The sequence below is a fragment of the Cryptomeria japonica genome, chromosome 8 (genome assembly GCF_030272615.1).
Source record: "Cryptomeria japonica chromosome 8, Sugi_1.0, whole genome shotgun sequence".
Taxonomy (NCBI): domain Eukaryota; kingdom Viridiplantae; phylum Streptophyta; class Pinopsida; order Cupressales; family Cupressaceae; genus Cryptomeria; species Cryptomeria japonica.
In genome coordinates this window covers 536,865,827-536,882,435 of record NC_081412.1, presented here as the reverse complement: position 1 = coordinate 536,882,435, position 16,609 = coordinate 536,865,827, and the positions used below count along the sequence as shown (strand labels likewise).

The 16,609-nt window shown below is 36.1% G+C and overlaps 1 protein-coding gene across 8 annotated transcripts in view; it reads left to right on the top strand.

Annotated features, from left to right (window-relative positions):
- LOC131027668 (uncharacterized) overlaps nucleotides 1-16,077 on the top strand; it is a 279,605-nt gene extending 263,528 nt beyond the window's left edge. For 4 of the 8 annotated variants that reach the window (XM_057957741.2, XM_057957746.2, XM_057957742.2 and 1 more), the window contains one exon: nucleotides 13,826-14,674. In XM_057957741.2, coding sequence (XP_057813724.2) covers nucleotides 13,826-14,038 — 213 coding nt within the window. In that variant the 3' untranslated portion in view covers nucleotides 14,039-14,674. Of the gene's footprint in view, nucleotides 1-3,361; nucleotides 3,686-13,825; nucleotides 14,675-15,628 lie in introns of those variants that run through there. The other 4 variants (XM_057957747.2, XM_057957748.2, XM_059209613.1 and 1 more) reach the window with 3 other exon arrangements.
- Nucleotides 16,078-16,609: the final 532 nt, after the last annotated feature.

Here is a 16,609-nt window from a genome sequence, read left to right as displayed (position 1 = left end):
GGAGCAAATAGGCTGCCATATCATAGTATTAGTGGTATTCATTAAGTAACCAAGCTTAATTCATTTACCAATATCTACATTGCAAGGTCCAACCCTTGGCACCCTGGGTACCACTCCAGTTCAAACCCGATCTCGGTCATGGTTTAGTCTACCTATGGGTCCTGCCAGGGTGTGGTTTTGGGTGAGTCGGTTTGGCCCAAACAAACCCGGACACCCAAGCGCCCAAATTTTGGTTTTTCTTTTGAAAATTTTTAACAAATTTTGAAGTTCGTCTACCTTTGCAACCCTAAAATTGACTTTTAAAACATATAGAATATGTCAAACCTCTCATTTGTTGTCATTTCTTTTGCAAGCAGCTATTTTTTTCCTATAGGTTGAGCAAAATTTTGCTTGTGGCATCAAATATAGGGAGTTCAAGATCGATTGTTGAAGCTCGATCAAGTTTGCAGCCTCATTCCTACTCATTTGCAAGCTTCCATTGGCTGAAAGAGGTAAGTTTTTGTCCATTTTTTTAAGCTATTTTTGTTTCACAAACATGAAACAAATTATTCGTTTAGTTTATCTATTTTTTTCTTTTCTTTTGTTTTTGTTTTGAATGTGTTCATAAAATTTGTTGCCATAGGAACTAGAATGGCAACTATTTCTTCCTCCACAAATGAACAACCAAAATACAAAACAGATCCAAACTCTCGTTTATAGAAATACATTAATATTATACAACTGCTTCCAGAAGGTGGGAGATTCCTTTGGAAATGTAGGGGATGTGATTTACAACGTTCTAGTTCATATTTTCGAGTGAAGGGTCATTTGTGTGGAATACTGTTGACGTGTATTTTGTACACTATCAAACACGGAATAAAATACCCAAGGGTACCTTATCCTCTCTTGAGTAAAGCCTCCGAATGCTGAAGATGTCGCGAAAAGGATCAATCGGGATGACTTCAAGGTTCTTTGTTGTAGGATCTCTACGTGTGGATAAGCTCTTTGTGGTATGATGTGATTTGCTGGAATCACAAGGGGACTTACACTTGATGACCTGACTGTCTGATTTGCTTTGAATATTGCTGGAACACAGGATTTTACTAACTAACTAGAAGACAAACAAATGGCAAAAGATACAAGGTTCAGGAAGTCTACTCTACTACCTAGAATGCGAGAAGATGGATGAATGACTAGGTGGATTCCTACTGGGCTGGGTCTCACCATCAGGCTTGAACAATTCGACACCAACTCAATGCGATCTTCTAAGGGATACTTCCAATATGTTCAAATCGTACACCATCTGACAATGATCACCATTCAAGATAATGCATGAACAATGGACGTGTAACGACTTAAGATTAAGCTCATTTTGTTCCAGTTGACCACGCAAGGCGCACTTACAGTCGGTAAGAGGCTAGTGGTATGGATTAAACGGATTCCACACAGGTGCATTCAACAATTTCCTTCATTCGATCTAATCATCTACCATCTAGAATTGAAGATTCAACAAGAAACCATGCATATTGCAAGAAACGACACACTTCACCATTACTTCAATGAAAATGGAGTTTGTTTACAATCAATGGCAACAATTTCTTGCCTTGTCCTCCTATTCTACTCTAATTGCTATTCTATCAACTGACTAATCACCTATTAGCTAACTATTCCTCCTCTAACTCCTCTCTAACTGCCTTTACAAAATGAAGAGTCGTGGCTTATATAGTGCCCTTAATACAATTCGATGGCTAAGATCAATTTGAGATCAATGGCCAAGATTCAATAATGAAAACCCTAATTAGGGTTTGTTACAACCATTACATAACATTTAATGCTTGACCAATGATAAAATTACATCTTTAGGACACATGTCTTCTCTGGAAAAATCGACCAATGGATAGCTGGGGTAGGTACATCGAAGTTTGTGCCACCTCCCATGAGTTAGGTACATTGAATTTGGACACGCTGAGGTGGACCAATCCGACTGGAGGGGTGATGACTGGGATGCCAACTCGTCTGACACTTGGTTGATGCCAATTTGATGTTGCTGAGAAGCTAGCTTTAATTAACTCTTTTGAAACTATCTGCTTCTTCAACGAAGTTTTGCTTAGACTTATTTTGTCTTTGATGTGCAGGATGATTGATGTACCTTGCCTTGGAATGCTGGATTGGAAGAAGTTATTCCTGATGATGCTTGACCGAAGAAGGTCGTCCTTACGATGCTAGACTGGAGGAGGTCGCCCTTATCCTTGCTTGATCTTCTTTGATGATATTGAGCTGGAGGAGATCATCTTTGTCCTGGACCAGATCTTCTATGATGAGAGCCTGCCGACCTGTAGATCTTCAGCCTTAGGAGTCGCCATCTTGATACCTACACAACATTTCAAAATTAGTTCTCAAGCATTATATCTTGAAGTGTAGAAATCTAGACTTAAAAGGAAGATTTAAGATTTTAATTAGGAAACTTCATGATAAATCTTGAGTTATCATTTCCTAATTAACCATGCAATACTTAGATTTTTCCAAAATAAATGTCCAAAAATCAAACCTTAAACAAGGGTGTCAAGATGATTTTGCCATACCTCCTCTTGAGTATTAAACTCTAAGAAATGATGTAAAAATAGATGAATTTCGCTAGGCAAAGTATAGATCAAAGCCCTCTCTTGGATGAATTGCGCCTCCTCTAGCTTGAAAAGAATAAACTCCACTTCCTTCTAGCCTTCAACATGCTATATTTCGCTCCTCCAATTCGCACTTCAACTTTACATTTGAAAAAGGATGAATGAATGATTAAAACTTGAACAAAGCATCTCCTATTATATAGAGCGCTCACCTTCCTCTCTCCAAGGCCGACTTGGTTAATAAAAGCAAAAATAAGGCCTTGAGCGCTTTATATTCAATTTTAATTTAATAAAAATTAATTTTAAATGCCTCCAAAATAAAAGTTCGATTTTCTCAAGGCTTAAAATTAATTTATTAAATGCCAAAATGCTTTTAATTTAATGCTAATTTTAATTCTAATTTCCCAAATGCCTCAAAATTAGCAATTTTGGCGATCTAATGCAATTTGGAGAGTATGAATTTTTACCTCTAAAACAAGGCTCAATATTAGATGTTTTACCCGTTGAATATAATTTGGAGCGATTTTTCATTTTTGGCCTGATTACCTCTTTTGTTGATCATCCAAATTATATTCAACGGGTAAAACATGCTTTCCTTCATCCATTCCAATCATCAAAATCACTTTGACTTTACAAGAAAAATGCACATTTGACTTTAATATTTAAAGTTTTATTTATAGTTTTTTTATTTTTTTAAAAGTGAAAATTCTATTAATAAGATTATATATGTATAAATTTAATTGTTTACTTTGTCTTCATAGGTTGCTAGTTCATCTGCATTAGAAAGAAATTGGAGCACATATTCTTTCATCCACTTAGTAAAGCGCAATGGATTGCAATCAAAAAGAGCAGAGAACTTATCATATGTGCATTCCAACTTGCATCTCCTTTCACACAAGCAACATGGCTACAAGCAACGGGAGTCGAAGATGTGAGACATAGAGCCAAAGCATACTGATTTGGATGCTTCCACTTCTCAGCTTGTTACATTTGAGGCATCGGAAAGTGAGGACACTACTAGTACAAGTGCAAGTGACATTGGCATTGGTTCATCTAATTACAATGATGATGATGATGATTTAGAGAATCCATTTGATGATTAAAACTTAAAACTAAAGTTCCATTTGTTGAAACAATGATACTTGAACTCGATATTATTATTTTGATATTGAACTTGAAGTATATAATGCTATGATGGTATGATCATGATGCTATGATTACAAGTTTATGGTGGTTTTGTTGTTTATATGATGCTATGTGACATTCTAATCTTAATTCATGCTTCTAGGCTGCATATATATATAAATAATTTTTACGTTGTTTTTGTACTAATGAACCCAAAACCCATTTCAAAATTTTGCCGAACCGGCAAATTGGGTTCGAACCGGAATCTAAACCTGAACCTGGACCAGCAACTTAGACTAATATGATTGATAATATTTGAGTCATAATATTTATTTACTAATAGATAGTTGATGGTTAATATTTAGTAGCTTTAAAGGTATTGCCGATTATAGGGTTTATTTAGTTAATTTTTTTGCATTTTGTTTTAATTAATTATAATCAGAAAATAACCTATGGAATGTTCATTCAATTTCAATAAATCATATAAAAATCGTCTAATTTCGATTTTAAAAAAAAAGGGGACATGACAAATTTCAGTGCTCTTGACACTCTCAAACACATAGGAATCCTTGACTCTTTAGGAAGTGTTCATCACACTCATATCGCCCTTAAGTTTTGTTTTCTCTATTCCAATCCTTCACCGTGGTGTTTTTGGTTCTATATCTTCTTCATCAACAACTCTTTGATGCTACAAAGATTGCTTTTGTATTCTTCCCTCTCTTCATCTGTGAAGAAGTCCTTGGACTCCATCTCAAAACAAAGACTTTCCTTGTATGGAAAAGGCTTTGTTGATATGTGGGACTGAATTTGGTTGCAAGATGTATACACGCTTCTTTTGAAGAGGAAGATGTCTAGTGATGTTGACTCACTCTTCCTCCATGTATTGTAGATCATTATTAATGGTTATGTTTTGACTTCAACTCCTACATTGGCTTTCACTTTGGACTGATGGATTCCTCAAGTAGGTTGCTTCATGCATCCTTTTACATTCTTGTTGTTCCAATATTCAGAGGGATTATTTGACTTCATGATTTGCCCCCCAAATATGCTATGATCTTTTCTCACTTTCTTTTGTGGTTAAGGGCATCAATGTTGTCAGTCATTAGTATAGATAGTTGTCAATTACTATTGGCCTACACTAGTTCTTTAAGAATCTGACTCAACTTTGTGTAAGCAACAATACCAAATGTTTACTACCAAACTATAACATACCAAGTAAAACTATAGGTGAAGATCAATGGTAGCCATATTCATGGTAGTGCTTGCACAATTCAAATTCTTACAATGGAGGATCATGTACCAATTCAGATTGCCTTCCCTATGTTAGACACAATGTACCATTGAGAGGGGGGTGAATCAGTGGTTCGCAAACTTTTCCCTTTATCTTTCCTGTGTGTGTATACCGGTTATCAGATGTAACAGAAAGTAGACTTACTGGTTTGATGGGAGACTATCACAAATGCACTCACACGTAAAGGGGACATCACATAACACCAACATATATGAAGAAAATCCAAGATGGGAAAAACCTCGGTGAGAAATGTTGCTGGAGTCTACTGCTCCAATCTAGCCTCACAATGAAACTCTGATTACAATGTTTAGGGCATCAACCCAAGGAGCACCAACCCAAGAAGCTACAACCCCTGCACCGAGCTCCAACTCAATGATCTTCAATGAACATATTCAATTACAAAAGTAATAGTCTTGTTACAAATGAATTTTGTAACTCTTCTGCAAATCTCTCTACTGGTTCTCCTTTCTCCAAAACTCTATCGGTTCTCTGCTCACCCTCTTACTGCTGCAACCTTACTCTCTGCATCTTCCTCTTCTTTTGCCGGTTCAGCTCTCTGCCGGTACACTCTCTGTCGATTCTACTCGTTGCCGGTTCTCTCTGCTACACTGCTGCTCTCCACCGGTACTACACTCTGCCAGTTCTGTGCCTGCCTTCTCTGCAGTCTTCTGCAACTCTTCTCTGTCGGTTTGGTCACCACCGGTTTACTCCTCTGTCAGACTCAAAGGCTGACTACCAGTTGCCTCACTATTGCCGGTTGAACTCTTCAACCCTAATCTCTCTCACACAGTCTCTCCTCTAATACTCGTTGAGCACTTGACTGATTTCTTCTCACATGCAGCAACACTCTCTCATTCAGTGGCAGCCTTCAACGATTTTGGCTTGCATATTTATAAACTGGTTTTCCTGTCAAAATCCAAGTCAAATTTCGGGCGGTTAGGGTTTCCTCATCAACCTCGAGGCAAACCAAATCCAACCAGATCACATCCGATCTAATCGCCTGGATTGATGAATTGTAACTCATCAATCAATCCCGCCATTGTCTTGCCTTCTTGATCACGCCTTCTATTTTTAGCAACCCGCATTTAACCTGTCGGCAGATCTCTTGGTCGATCACCAAGAATGGCTTCGCGGTTCCCTTCACCTGCCTCGATCTGGTCAAACAGTCTGTTATGGATCTTTGTTGTCCATCTGACCTCGAGCCGCAAACCTCTGTTGCACATCCCGTGAATCACACAGTCGACATAAATGTTGACCTGTCACCTTCTACTCGCCTCCTAACAGTTTACCAACTCAACAAGCCAATCTGTGCATGCATGCCACTTCACCTCCACGTGGCCCTTATGTCGGCATCCACCTTTGTTGGATCATCTGTGTCGGTATGGATGGTATCACCGACCAACTCCATTACCGGGTTCTTCTGCCGATTCTTTAACCTTGTCGGTTATACCCTGTTGGGTGAATATTTTGTCACCAGCGTACTAATGACAAAACATAAAATTCACACAACGCTATGCTAAGAAATTAATCTCTCCTCTCATCAAGGGGAGGTTCCCTATGAAATTTCTCCTCTAATTAATAAGAAATTAAATTGGTGGGTTGGCGTTGGGCATATAACTCTCTTTTTTCAGAGTTTATGTATTCTCCCTTTACCTAGTTACAATTTCTCTACTTCTTCAGATATTCAAAGAAAAGAACTATTAATCTAACAAACTACACAAAGAGTTACTTTTAAGTAGCACAAGTCTCCTTTACGGTAACACTAATTCACACTGATTGTTACAAATTAAACAATTAGAAACTTAGCTTAAAGCTCAAAGTCTTCAAGTGTAGATTTCTAATCCATTAAACTACAAATAACTGCAGCAATACAAAGCTTACTACAAGTTATTTAATTTATCAGCAGATTTTTCAAGTATGCTAAGAGCACAAAGTCTATTGGCAAGATTTGAGAGCTCTCTAACCATGTAGCAATAGCTTAAAGATCAAAGAAGTAAAGGTAATATGTATTCAATGAACATAGGAACATTAAATAATATAAACAACTTTCTTGATACAACACAAAGTTTGCAATCAACAAAACTGTTTTCTTTATTTGTTTGATTGAATTTTCACCACAAAAGCTCAAAGTCTTAATTGGGATAAAAATCCAGCACTTACCAGCAGGGGAATTTGTCATAACCCCTCTTTTGGATTATTGTGATTAAATAAATACGATAATTAAAACATTTAATAATATTGGAAAATCATCTCATTTATGAGACTTCACGATTTTCCTCTAATATATAAGTATTAATGTTTATTATTATTTGTTATGATTATTATTTATGTTATATATGATCATTATTTATTAATAACAAATAAGATTTATTATAAATTTTATATTGCTTAATATTAAATTCATATTTATCAAATAATAATAATATAAGTAATATAAATAAACAATAATAAAATAAATATCCGGTGAGTGCATACGAGTAAAGATAACTATGATACATGGACGATATGCCAAATTGATGTCAAATAGCCTAAGTATTGATGATACTCAGAACAATGATTAGTAAAATGATTATTATGCGGTATACATCAAAACAAACATTGATTCAACATATGGAAGGCATCTTTGAATATTATTTATCGATTAAGATCGGAAGAAGGCATTGCTCAAATGGGAAAAGGCATATAATGGGTTCCAATCAATAAGTAAGAATGATTATAAGTGGCCAACGTCAATAGCATAAGGAACATAACTAATGATCAATGATAATACAAGACAACATCGATAATATTAAGCATATCGATTAATGAATAATAAATCGATTAAGCGTTGAATGTTAATCATCCACTAACTGATATTCAACTAATGCAAACACACTTAACTAATGAAGGTTAACGATTTATCATAATATCGATTAAGGAAGATTGACTAAAGAGGCACGATGTTAAGATAGCCGTTTTACCTTGTGATGAATAACAACGATTCTATTAACAAACCTGCTTATAGTCAATGAAAGGGAACGCTTGTAAACGACATGTCTTTTGCAAGTAGTATAGAAGGCCCGTAAACATTGTGAAGGGGGGGACGGATAGAAAAGAACAGGAAATGGATCATATTTGGTGTATATGTGAGGTTGACCCCCGTGCGTAATTGTTTACGTGAAAGCATTCCCACATACATTGTGGGATGGGCTTAATACATTATACATTGCGGGATGTGCTTCATACGTCTACTAGAATATATGAAGTCTAATAATATTGTCATATTTCGATTGATCATTAATATTGGTTATTAAATAATATCAAGCCGCTTTTAAGGATAACCAAGGCAATGCCTTGGCAAGGAGTCGCTGCCTTTGGCCAAACAGCACCTTCCATTCATATAAGGAGGACGACATCGCAATTATGGGAAAAAAATAGGTATTCTATCTAATGTAAGCCAGTCAAGAGATAAATAAGTGTTTGAGCATCATCAAATAGGAAGGGAGATTTAAACATACTAAAATCTATGATAATCAGATCTGAACTATGATTAAGTTACAGCTAGTAATATCCTCGTCCTTAGTGGTAATACATATAGTTATAGGCAGTAATACATATATTAAGCTATGCGGTTACAGGCCATAATACAAATATTAATAATATCTGAAAATAGATGAAAGTATATGAATCTATAAATATATATACATATGAAATAATGTTTCCATGCAGAAGTTAATATTAATGAAAATATTAACATAGAGTGCAATATATTTAATAAGGATATCAAGCCAGTGGCAGACCAGATCTGACATGCGTCAGATCTGTCTGCCAATATCAGCCCCTAAACACATTACTATAATATAAAAGTATACAGTAATAATATAAAAGGATACTAGTAAATCCATAAATGATTGGTAATACTATTTAGTTGTATAGTAATAATATAAAAGGATACTAGTAATCCATAAATAATTGATAATACTATTTAGTTCATATATATATACTCAAATCAGAATAAGAGTAATATAATGATGTGTAAATATAGGTATTAATAATAATAGATATTAATAAAATAGTTAAGGTTACATAATACTTTAGAAGTTACTTTGTAATATCATGCAATAATTTATACAAATAATAATTAATAAATGCGTAAAGGATTTATATGAATCAGAATAAGATTGGTTATTTAATATGGTAAGTTAGCAAGTACTTGATAGATTAAAGAAAGATCAAATATCACAGATTTGACTCGTGTAAGATAGACTTGATTCTTAATCAAGTTAGTTTAAGTCATTAGTATTTTGAAAATAGATTGATTATGGTTAAATTAGACCAAATCCGATTAGGGGACATTACAGAATTGTTGTGGTGGTGGTAGTATTAACGGGTAAATCTATTGAAACTTGTTCTGCAAGTGCATCTTGCAAGGTCTCATTAAAATCCATCATGGTAGATTCAAAAGTAGATGAAGGGATGTCATCTAAATTAGAGAAGTTGGTTATTGTGAAGAACTGACCAGCGGTCTCGGATTGAGTCATACCCATACTTAGGTCTCCATCTTCTTGAAAATCTTCATCCTCTTCATTAGAATCAGATTCGACAGAGTGAATGACTACTTGTGAAGTGGTTGTGGTATCTACTTCAAATGAATGTGGTACTTCTTCTGTCTGTACTTCCTCTTGTTGAGGAATTTCACCTTCTTCGACCTCTTTGCCCTTTCCAACTTCACTGGCAGGTGGTTGTTTTGGCTCTTTCGCCACTGCTTCCTGTGATGTTGATGATGATTCACCCTTCTTTGCCCCTTTAACTGTAAATTTGATTTTGGGCCCTTTACCCTTCGATTGTACCACAAGAGCTGAGGATAGTGCTTGTGAGTCTGCCCTGCTCTTGGTTCTTGTTTCAGCTGTTGCTGTCTTGCCCAATGGACCATCACTGTTGTCATCATCTCCTGAACTAGTGGGAAGTTTTTTCATCCTGAGATTCTTCTTTAACAACCAAGCATTGGTGTTTGCTAAGATGGGAGAGATCCTTTGCGTAATGGACTTGCTTTCCTTCTTTGACCATTGCACAAGTGGAAGTGGGGAATCAACAATCTTCTTCTCATAATAAACAAGATCCACTATGTCATTTGTGTCTTCCATAGTCATTGGGATCTTAGCTAGATCCAGATTTTCAATTTGTTCTAGAGTAAGGCGGCTGAAATCCATCCTTCTTATATCCTCCTCATTCTGACAATCCGCCCAAACATCCTCAAACCTATAAACATGAGTGTATGTCCTTTTGAGTTTGCTCTTTATACCCCGAAAATCAAAATCGGTTCGGGCCTTGAATCTTCTCATGGTATTCCACTGCATTTCCTCCATATTTTTGGCCTTGGGGTTGTTCAACACTGAATACCTGCCAATTGACTTTGGGAATTTCAGTCTAGTCTTATGTGCTTGTGATTGTTTCTCATGCACATTAATTAGTTGTCTGCACAGCTCCATAAGGACAATTTTGTCTGAAGGGAACCTTGGAAGAATGAAGGGCTCACCTGAGAAACATCCAATTCGGATATAGGTGAATGTGGAAAACTGTAGAAATATGCACCCAAAATGAGACACTCTGCTGTAAGTGGCCTCTGATATTCTTCTCTTCTGCAAGCCTTTATCAAAGATGCACTTCCACACAGCAAAGAAGGCGTCATTAACCCTCTTGTAATGATTACCTTGATTTTTGATAGTTAGCTGGTCATAGTACTCCCAAACGGGCACCACTCTTTTGTCACCCTTGGTTGACAAGCCTGGATATTGCCTCATTGAAGCAGCTGCGTAAACCAGGTACGAGGTCATATAAAACTTTAGTGTTACCTTGACCTCTTTCAATTGGGTGCAAAGCGCATCACTGATCTGTTCTCCCCAATCAATTCTTGCAGCTCCCTTTCTGATTATATTTATGTAGTAAGTCATCTAGCTTTGAAAATAATGAGTCTTTTAATCCTCTCACTTTGGATAACATGGTGACCATGTCATTATATTCCTCATTAAAATCACTCTTGTGGAAAGACTTAGGCCATCGTGAGGTGAGGGAAGTTCTTGCAGCAGAGAGATAAACAGTATTGATCACCTTTTTGCATTTATCCTCATGTTTCTCGTAGTACTCTTGAGCACTCTCTTGAGAAATATCAGCTACTTCTTCAGCTGATGAGCCTTTGAAGACACTATTGAAGAATATACTGTCTAGGGTCATGATGACATTCTGATCATCATCTTTTACTTGCCTTGTGCTTGGATCAAAATGATTAGCCACTGCCAGGACAAATTCAGGATCGTGAGCCACAACTGGGAAAGATGCATACTTATGCAGCTCAGATTTGATTAAACTGGTTAGTCGTGCAGGAGCATTTTGAACCCGGTCAACAAAAACCCTACCTCTTCCGCTATGATGATTGAAAAATCTGAATATGGAGCGATTCGATCAAGCCACGGAGAATAAAAACCGAGTCGCAATGCGAGAAAACGGAGGAGGGGGCGCGAAAAGGGGAAAACAAATCACAATGAAAAATAAAACACGAAAAATTAACTTATAAAGCGTTTTAACTAACCCTAAAAATCAATTAATGCGCCATTAATTACAACCCGCAGTTGCATGTTGGGCTTTAAAGTCCGACATGCAAGCTAGGAACACTTGCACGTCGGACTTTAAAGTCCGACATGCAAGTGAGGTCAAACCCCCTGCAGTTCGGGTTTTAAAGTCCGAACTACAAGCTAAAACAAACTGCAGTTCGGACTTTAAAACCCGAACTGCAGGCTAAAACAAACTGTAGTTCGGACTTTAAAGTCCGAACTGCAGGCAAAGAAGCCTGCAAATACACACCAGACTTTAAAGTCCGAAATGTATTTGGCCAAGAGAATCCTGCAGTTCGGACTTTAAGGTCCGTACTGCAGGGAAAACTGCAATCTTAAGAAACAAGGAAAACAATCAAAATGAAAAGCAAAGAACGAAACGAACTAATCGACCAAGTCGATTAAGCTCTCCCGGAGACCATAAGGTACGAAATGGACCAATTTCGTAGGGTTGCCTCACGATTTTGGCCATGCTGAAATCGAGGACAACATACCCTAACCGGTCTGCCATCACTTTGCACTCTGCTTCTCTTTCGGTGGAACACTCAACCGGTCAGCACTCTTGCTAACCTACCTTATTCACATCCTCATCAGATGAGAGTCTTCTGCATCTACACTTTGTCAGCATTATTGGTGGACATACATACTGGTAAACACCCTTGATGACAGCATGTCATCAACCTTCAACTGTTTCCATTTGAGGCATCTGCATACCGGTTGCACTCTCTATCTACAGTTGCTCTATCTTTCTCCATCATCAGTCTGGACATCAACTCACCTGGTTTGTCAAGATGACAAACTCATCACTTCTTTACTCTTCCTCTGTTCCGATGGCACAACATGCCAACTCTTTCTGATTCGGTGCACATCTCTGATTTCATGCACCTGAGGCATCTTTGTGATTCACCGGTAGATCCGGTGTGAGCCTTCAAACACCTACCCTTTAACTCATCTGTCTTATCTCACAAAACTATGATGCACACTTTGCATAATAGGAGATAAGCTCCACTTACCGGTGGGAGTGGATCCTTGTCATCTGCATCCTGCAATGTACCAATATGACTTCCCTATTTTAGCAACATATCTTCAAACAGGCACATGTGATTCGGCTGGGGCACATTCACTGTTAGTCAACTCTTCAAATGGTGACTGCATCTTTATTCAGTGGGAGTCCTGCTATTTTGCATCCACACAGCATACCAGTGACCTGTACATCCTTCTCCTTTGGTGTTGATGTGATTTATGATAACATTCCGCCTCTTCATCACAATCAACATCCAAGCATCTTACTCACCCTGCTTGTACACTAGTCATAAGCTTGCCAGTTAGCAACCACACACTGTCAACACATCACTTACCAGTTGACATACTTTCCTTACCGGTGACAGACTATACCGGTAACCTGCTAGACTAGTTGACATCAATGACTACACATCAACTATATTCCCATACCGGTTGTCCTCCTATACCGGTTGACATCAATGACAACACAATGCCAACACCCTAACTATGAGAAAAATATTTTATGTACCTGATGCTTGTTAAATAAAAACACAATCACTGACAACCATTGTCAACTGACTCCTAACAACTATGCACAAGCCAACAATTAATGGCTAGTCAAGTATAAACTATAAACAAATCGGCAAGACATTAACAATTTAATTTGTATGATCTACACACACAAGAAGACTTCACACCTAAACATGCAATAGACATTAAATGATGAATTATTCAAAGATAGGCTAGCAAACTGTGCAATTCTCACATGACCTGTGTTGCAAGTATTTATGTTCCATGCTGTTTTTTAGGCATTGACAAGAAGCCTCTCGTTGCAGTTGCATGTTTGATTTTAGTGGTAGGAAAGCTTCTTTTGCATGTCTTCAAGGAAACAATTACACAGAAAGGAAGTAGGTGCATAGATGAGGCAATAGTTTGAATAATAAAAGAAAAATAAAGTATAATAGCAATAAAATATGGTTTACGACATAGTTCAAAAAGAGCAGTTATGAACTGAGTTAGGATTTTGACTATTTAAGTGCAGACTTTATCTTTATTTTTTTATTTTGAACCTTTATTGAATGCGTCTGTGTAAAAGAACAGATTCATTTTCATTCCTAATTGTTCCTTAATATGCAATCTGTATTGATTTTTCTTTGTTTGCATTTTTGCTTACTGTGTAAATAATTTTTGTACTTATTTGTTTGTCTTTTGATGCATAGGATGCTTTAATGCTTTCTGTTGATCGAATGGGTTTTGATTTGCTTGCCAAAGTTTCTTCTGCACTCATGAATGATGCATCATCATCCCAGTACCAGTGGAAAGATTACAATTTTTCATTTGGAAGAGAAGTTGAAGATATTGAAACATTTTGTCGACTACTTGCAAAGATGGAAGAAGAAGCTCTGAAGAAAGTGTCAGGCATTATTATATAGTTCTCTTTTGTAGTTTTGATCTGCTATAAGTGTACTTATATCCTCTAATTTACTCAAGATCCACAAACCCATAAATTAGCTATATAGAACGGATACATGAGAAACATGATCCAGACAGTATCTCTTTCTTGTCTGCACATGCTTCAAGAAATCTTCATCCTCCCAGCCCTATTAGGGATTAGTATCTTCATGAAAAGGATCTTTTCCATTGTTAAAATTAGTTTGGCTATTAAATCATTTGTCTGTGGGAGATCCTTAAGTTCGTACATCTATGGATACAAAATATTTATGTGAAAAGCTCAAAGTTGTTTGAAGCCCTATTGGGTCATTTACTCTTCTTATCTTTGGTTAGACTGGAGATGGATCATGTGGGCTTTTTAGTGGATATCATTTATCATTTATTACAGGACTACAAATGAATTTTGGAACTATATATTCAATTGGGAAGAGTACATTTTGTTTTACAAAAGTCTAAATTCCATGGTGTTATAGTATTTGGATTCTGATTTGCTCTCCACTGTTACAATCTTGCAAATCTCCTAAATTTTTGCAACCAGCTTAGTGGCTGATTCTTGAGTTTGACTAAGATCATTTGTACCAAGAACAAACTCTAAAAGTGAGCTTGTTTCCATCTTACTAGTAGATGACAATGGTGATGACCAAGTCGAGTTTCTTAATTCCCAATTTGGCCCTTATCACAAGTGGCCAGATGTTTATAAATTTGTTGTATGATAGTTGTAGAAAAGTAATTTCATTTTTGTTTCTTTTTGTTGAAATTTCATTTATTTGCTAAAATGTCATAAGAAGTAAAATGTTATGATATGTATGAATGAAATCTTGATCTTTTTTCAAGTATTCATTTGTAGGAACTTCTAATTGTTTAGGAAATGAGATGTTAAAACTTAATATTATGACAATGATGACTACTTGTAAAATCTTTTAAAGCAAATTGGTGGATTGTCAAAGTTTATCATTTAATCATACATTATATAATTATATTTTGTTTTAACTTTAGAACATTTAGCATATTATTAGAGTTTATTTATTTATTTTCCTTAGTCTTTCATTTTCTCCAGCTCATCCAATGCATCTATTTATAAAGCACCATTAAAATTATCGTCAATTTAGAAGTCATCATCATTCTCCATTTATTCGTTAGTTTATAAAATCTCTAAAATGAAAATGTAAAAGAGATAAAAGATAGTATCCATATATAAATAAATAAGTTATATTAGAGATTTTACATCATCACTTATGGTAATTGTGTGAAGTCCAACAGTCACCTACTGTTTTGTTTTCACCTGCCTCTTCGTATCTTTCTGCTGTCTCTACATATTTAGAGACTTAAACATTTGTATTAAGTGATGAGGAAGTACACGTATCTGTTGTAGCAAATAATAAAATAGGGATTGGCTTGTTTTTCCCATGGATGTAGCCATTAACAGTGAACCACGTAATTGTTGTGTTGTGTCTTTCTATTCTGTGCAACAATTACCTGTTAAAATCTGTGTTTGTGATTCATTATCTGCTCTTTATAATTAACAATTGGTATCAAAGCTGAGTATATTTAAGAAGAGATGGAGGATGCAGATAAATGAATGCTTGAAAACTTCTTGGGCCAGAACTTCAGAATGTGAAAGTTGCAAATGGAGGCGTTGTTGATTCAGAGAGATCACTCAATCATGCTGGAAGGCAAAGCATATAAGCCAGTTTCATGATGAAGAATGGGTGAAATTAGACAATGTAGTGGCAATTATCCTCTCTATCTAGTAATGTGTTATTAAATGATGCAACAGAGAAAATAGTGAAAGGATTGTGAAAAAAGTTGTCCAATATGTATGAAATGGCTTCTGCATCAAATAATTTTTTTTCCAATGAAGAAACTGTACAACTTGAAGATGAAAGAAGTTGGTAATGTTTCAAACCACTTAAATGAATTTAAGACGTTGATTAGCTAATTAATTTTTGTGAGCATGAATCTGGATGATGAAATCAAGGCCATTTTGCTATTGTGCAAGGAATTAGGTGCAAAGATGAGGCAACAATTTGACTAATAAAAGAAAAATAAAGTATGATAGCAATAAAACATGGTTTACTACATAGTTCAAGAAAAGCGATTATGCACTGAGTTGGGATTTTGACTATTGAAATGTAGACTTTATTTTGTGATTTTGAACCTTTATTGAATGTGTCCGTTTAGAAGATTGGATTCATTTTCAGTCTTAATTTTTCCTTACTGAATATGCTATCTTTATTGATTTTTTCTTTGTTTGTATTTATGCTAACTGTATGCTAATTATTTTTGTACTTATTTGTTTGTCTTTTGATGTATACGATGCTTTAATGCTTTCTGTTGATCGAATGGGTTTTGACGTGCTGCCAAAGTTTCATCTGCACTCATGAATGATGCATCATCTTCCTAGTATCAGTGGAAAGATTTCCGTTTTTCTTTTGGAACAGAAGTTGTAGATGTTGAAACATTTTGTCGACTGCTTGCAAAGATGGAAGAAGAAGCTCTGCAGAAAGTGTCAGGCATTATTATTTAGTTTTCTTTTTTAGTTTTGATAAGCT